This window comes from Arachis stenosperma, chromosome 9 (assembly GCF_014773155.1).
Source record: "Arachis stenosperma cultivar V10309 chromosome 9, arast.V10309.gnm1.PFL2, whole genome shotgun sequence".
Taxonomy (NCBI): domain Eukaryota; kingdom Viridiplantae; phylum Streptophyta; class Magnoliopsida; order Fabales; family Fabaceae; genus Arachis; species Arachis stenosperma.
Window position 1 is genome coordinate 160528432 of NC_080385.1, and position 6270 is coordinate 160534701.

Below are 6270 nucleotides of genomic sequence, written 5' to 3' on the forward strand. Positions count from 1 at the left end.
AAACGAAATACCTTTATAATTATTTGATTTACACGGTAAACAAAATATATCAATGTATTGTAAATTAATAAATACACTACAAATTACATATTTCGATAAATAAAATAATTAAATTATTTATTTAAAAAAATGCCAGCTTTTGCCTGTTATTGCACTCGGGTACTGCCGTACTGGTCTAGTTACATTTGAATAAAATCAGAAAAAAAATAAAAACAAATATCGATGACACGTAAGAAAAATCATTTCTAGACATGCCAATATGCCTTGCAATTATTACGAGAGCAACATTTATATTATAGATGACACATTATTTTCTAAATATTTTTCTTCGTTATATCCATTCCATGGTCACCAAAAAATAAAAAGAGAAAAGCATCCATTCCATAAGTAAAGATAATGGTTTTGTTATAAAATGGCCATCACAATTATTTATTTGATCATTTAAAATGTTTTTTAATATCATTATATTTGACTATTTATATTGTTTAATTTGCTATACTAGTAATATTAAAATTTGACCATGCCTCTCATACAAGATTTCAAGAATTTTATCAGAGTCCAATTCCAAATGGAAAAATCCACTTTGGCTTAATGATGTGGTCAGATTGGAAATGAATTTTTCTAACGTGACACCAACTCAAACTAAATCTACTGGAATACAGGTGCTAGCAGTTTCTGGGATCAGAAAGGAAACAAAATGGTACTAAACTCAACTCAGCAGTGAAATGAAACTCTATATAGAGAAATAAAGTCCCTCCTTTCTTTCTCTACTCTCCCCATCCTTTGTCGACGAGCAACCGCCAATCAAAAGCGAGGATCAACAAACAAACAGCCACCACATCAAGCAATTGGAAGCTCACCAGAGTCACTGATGGTAACCTTCTTTCTTGGACGATCTCCCCGATCTGTCTCCTGCGACTCAATCAGCCTAACAATGTCCATGCCTTCCAAAACTTGGCCAAATACAACATGCCTCTGATCCAGCCATGGTGTCTGCCAATTCATCAAAGTTGATTAGGTCAAACCAAGGATCATAAACATTATCCCCTTTGTTTTTAATACGTATTTTAGAGTTTTTTTTTTTTACTTTTCATCATAAAGAGTAATGAGTAATCAATGTCGGTAGTACTCAGAAAAATTGCAAAGCATATATGTGCAAAGGTTTAAAAATGTTGGTGATACTGATACTAAATATCAGGATAAACTATGACATGGATATAGGAAAAATTGGCAGAAAAGTCAACAATTGATACCAGCTGCAAAGCCACGGCCACGGCCACAACATTCCCTTCACTCCCTTCCATCAACACTCTCACATACCCCCACTAACCACTTACCCGACACCCTAGCAGCCCCCCTCCTCCCAATATAGGTTTACACTACCCATTATCAATAGAGAAATAAATCATAATCACAATGCCTCTCAGTGAAATAAGTCAATTCTTCCTAGTTCCAATGTGTGGAGAAAATGACAGTAACAACAGTGTCGAGTCCCAAGAAATGGTCACCATATGCAGTGAACTCAAACTCAGGTCAAGTCTAATGATGGTACCAGATATTTGATTTAATATTTCTATTTTACTCGTTTTTGTAATTGATGTCCATAGCCCACAGGTTGAGATTGCAAGGAGCCACTTTCAAGGTGAATGCAACTTGCAAGAGCAGGGGAAAACAGGGCAGTTGGACAAAAATAAAATAAATAAAATAAACAGAAAAGAGTAAGTTTAGTATATTTATTCCATTATAGTATTAACATGGATCAATTTGGTCACTGACATGCAGCAGCCATTTGAGAACATGCCAGTCCATGATTAGTGCATTTTGCCTAGAATAAGGGTAGACAAAGAAGAGTTGGAAAAGGATGATATACCTTCACCGTGCAAATGAAAAACTGACTTCCATTTGTGTTGGGGCCTGCATTTGCCATGCTCACAACTCCAGGTCCAGTATGAGAGACTACAGATGATGTACATATCAGCATTGTATTTGAATAACACTTCAACTAAAGATTCAATACTGAAGATGAGAATAGAAGAAAACACATTATTGAAAAAGTTTCTCCCTTTTTTATTTACATAAACAAAATGAAAATAAGTGAGACAATATTGATGCAAATGCTTCCATTAATTTCATTAATTTAATTTCTGAATAGTGAATACTACAATGGATTCTAGCACATGGTCAGGACTTTAGGGTCTCCTTAGGAAAGCAGACCCTCCCATTTCTCCTCCGTGCCATCAACGACACTCCCGTTCCACCCTTGATTAAAAAAAATGTCCCAAACATAGCCGAATTGGCAATCTCTAGGGTTCTCAAAACACTACTGAAGTTGAGTATTACACTCAAAAATACACTGTTTCAAGTTTCAAGTTGCTTGACCATCGAAATTACTTGTAATTAACTAGTGTCAAACTTATTTAACCAACAGCCTCCCTATAGTTTGACCAAGTGGTCTGTACTTTGTAGCTGGAGCGAATATAAGCAGTTAAGTTGGCATAACAATTAGTAACTTGTTGGTAAGATAAGTATGGCATTTGTGTAATGAAGTGAAGACACAAGAGTGGGTAAACTCACGTTTAAAATTCTCATCTTTGAAGGTGCGCCCGTATATACTTTTGCCTCCAGTTCCCTGCAAGAAGAGAAGAGATATTTATGTAAATGCTGTATTAAATGAAACGAAGGCACATTGTTAATAGTAGTTAATACAGAGACATACATTTCCTTTGTCAAAGTCTCCTCCTTGAATCATGAAATCCTTGATTACACGGTGGAAGGTGGAGCCTTTATATCCAAAACCCTTCTCTCCGGTGCAGAGGGCACGGAAATTCTCTGCAGTTTGAGGAACATCGTCACCGAACAGTCCAATCACAATTCTGCCAGCAAGCTTCCCAACGGGGTTTCCAATGCTGATGTCGAAGAACACCTTGTGAGTTACTTTGGACTGTAGTGGTGCATCCTCCGAACTCGCCCGCACAAAACCCCTTTGCCTCGTGGTTCTTACGAGCGGAATCGCATTCAGTCGCGGATGAAGAATCTCCCCGAGGAGCCTGTGCTTCGATGAAGTAGCAATCGCACTGCAACTGGAACTGGTGCTGATAGCGTTAGGGTTAGGGTTCAAACCTCTGATTCTGCTCCTGTTTCCTGAAACATTTGAGAGAGTTGCTGCCGCTGTTGTTGTGATGGTGAATGTAGCTGCCATTGATTTCCACCGTCTGAGTATCACCACACTGCGAAACCAATATGTAGAGTTTGATTGTTATTATCACATTTCAGGATATAGGATATTCCCCTGCCGGCGTGCACATGTATTCACCTTGAAATTACTATATTATCCCCCAATATTATTTGACAAATAATTAAATGACCATTTGTACCAATAAAAGATAAAAATATATGTATCTATTTAGATCGAAATTAAACTTATATCCACGTAATAAAAGTAGCATGCCTTAGAACATTTATATATGAAGGTGGAAAGAGCTTTACGCATCAAATTAAAACCGTAGCAACTTATCTACTTCAATTCAAACCATACCTCCAAAATTAAATATTGTTGAAATTCAAGTGTACCCACACTCAGAAAGAATTATCTCGTAACCCCTGGAATATTTTTGCGCAAATTTAATTCTGCTGTCAATGATGAAAGTCGCAGCAATTCTGCAAGTTCAAAGAAGATAAAGGAGAAGAAGCTTGACGGAAGATGTTTTTGTGGGAGGGAGGTTGCGTTGATGGAGTCTGACACAATTACAAACCCTGATAGATGGTTCATCAGGTGTCCTCTAGAGCGGTAAGGGCCAGACGTGGTTGTTGTTGAGGTGAGAAATTTATTTTTAAATTTTAGTTACATTTGGGTGCGTTTTTTTTTATTATTTTTTCAGATAAGAGACTCCATATACTTTATTTGGGTGGATGAACTCAAAGAAGAATGGGAGGGCCTAAAAAGATGTTTAGCCAAGAGAAAGTCGAAGTATTCTTATGCAAGGCATGATGATGGATTGACTGTCATTGCAATGGGGAGAAATCAGCAAGCATTCTCAATGATGGCTAGGAAAATAGACAAATTTAAGGTTGAAATTAGGGGTAAAATTAAGAGAATTAGAATGTTGCTTTCAACCGTTGTGTTGGAGGTAGCGTTTTGTTTATTCTGTGAATTGTATTTGGTGATGAAATTATAAGATCTGTAAAATTGGGGATCTTTGTTCATGATAGTGAAATTTGTTCCTGATATTGGCATGATATGTTGTGTTCCTTATATTATTCTGATTTTTTTAATTTCTGATACATTGACATAGACATGCATGCTTTAAACTTGTTGCTGCCATCTGAAATGATTTTGATAACGTTTATCTGTAGACAATACCATTAAAAATGCACATGAATCTCTCTTTTCTTTTTAAGGATCCAATAATAAGCTGAATATGTAACATAGTAACCTGATGGTTTTGGTTTTCAATATATGAGTTTGTTCTAAATTCAGAACAAGCTACTGTTACAAGAGTGATAAAATTAACAATAAGTTGGAGAACACTTATACATATAGATGCTGCAGGTTCCAATGATTGTCACATAAGCCAAAGAAGGCATGTATTGGCAACTCAAATCACACCTTTAAAACTAGCATAACTAAGTCTACACTTAGACATACAATGAAAATGCATAACAAAATACAAGAGTTATGTATCTCTTTAAAGTATATCAAAAACAACAAAAAACAACAAAAAGCAACCATAACTAGTCTACAAAATTGGCGTCGAGTTACTACTCCTGCTTGAGATATCATTTTTTCCTCCTCATTAACTGGTACATAAAAGGTTGGAGGCTTGTCCGGGTTAGGGTTTAGGATGAAGGATTGTCCTGTAGGGGGAGGCCTCTTTGTTGACCTTCTCTTGTTCACCTCTGGCCGTCCCTCAACCTCATATGAAGGATTGGTTTGATTATTTTGGGGAGTCCTATTGGAGTCAGAGGGTGAGACTGACTCAGGGATTGATTGTGAAAGTGAATTTCTATACGGATGTGGGATGTATTGGGTTTGTTGTTCAGGTGCAAGAGGCTCAAAGACATTGTCTTCAAAGGGGGGAACTGGGTCTGAACCATCAGTATGTATTAGTTGTTGGTCATGCTCAATAGGTGGCTGGGAAGGTTGGGATTGAGTTGATGGTGGCTCACCCAGTAGTACATGTATTGGGGGAGGCTGAAAAATCTGTCTTGTATAAGGGGATGATGAATGTGGTGGATCTCCTAAGTGTTGGGGCAGTCTGACATTGTCCTCATTCTGGACCTCAACATCAACCTGGTTATTGTTTTCATGGGCCTTTTCCCTGGACTAGGCCTTACCCCCTTTTTTGGGCCTCCTTCACAACTTGGACATGCCATACTATTTCAGCATCGTCATCATCTTCCACTACTATCAATCTTCTTCTTGGACTCTTCTTTGGAGTTGGAACTGTTTTAGCACAGCTCTGATCTTTATTCTCATCTTTGATGGAGTCACATTCTTCTCCTCAACTAGCATAGGCTGATCCACCGGATGCTCAGTATAGACATTAATTTTGTTACTGTTCTTCACGGCTGTCTCATACATTTTAACTATGTCCATATCAACCCTTAGTAACCTCAACCCATCATCAAGATCCTTCCCAAGTTCTAGCCAGTAAAAGTCAGCAATAGACGTATATCCAATGTTCTTTAACAAATCAGATATGAAAAAATCATTTAGGGTATCAACGTTAACCTTCTCAATCTCTGTTACTTCTCCACCAATGTAACTAACCTTCCCACATGGCCCTCTCTCAAACCCTCCTCTATAATTAATGGACAGAGTTATATGAATAGTGGGCATTCCTAAAAGTAAAATTAAACAATACATTCAAAGAAAACATTTTATGTAACTGCAACTAACACAAACCCTAAACCAACTATCCTAACAACTCTCAAACACATAAAATTAATCACAGGGTTTGATAAGGTTTCAGAATCTATATAATTAGTGGCAATGACATATGAAAATTTTCTACAATTGCAAAGACGTACCCCTATTCTTCATGAATGAAAGGGAGTGACATCTTAGTTGTCCCCGAGGAAACGCCTGGTATGAGGCTTTCCTTGCTAATCTATGCACGATGAGAGTGTTACATGTTGGTGGTGATCGATTGGAAGTGCTCCGGTCGTCTTCTCTGATTTGGGCATGGAGCCACGATGAACCTTTGCTAGGGCACAAAAGAATCTCCCGTGAAATGTGCTTCTTTTTTCCAAACCCTTAGTGAAAACAAA

General features: G+C 37.4%; 1 protein-coding gene across 1 annotated transcript; it reads right to left on the minus strand.

The window, feature by feature from the left end:
• Window positions 1-502: 502 nt before the first annotated feature.
• On the minus strand, window positions 503-3260 carry LOC130950534 (photosynthetic NDH subunit of lumenal location 5, chloroplastic). The gene is made up of 4 exons (XM_057879058.1): window positions 2717-3260; window positions 2575-2629; window positions 1871-1956; window positions 503-993 (listed from the first exon to the last, which is right to left on the minus strand). The coding sequence occupies exons 1-4, from the start codon at window positions 3197-3199 to the stop codon at window positions 841-843; spliced, it is 777 nt and encodes a 258-aa protein (XP_057735041.1). The 5' UTR covers window positions 3200-3260; the 3' UTR covers window positions 503-840.
• Window positions 3261-6270: the final 3010 nt, after the last annotated feature.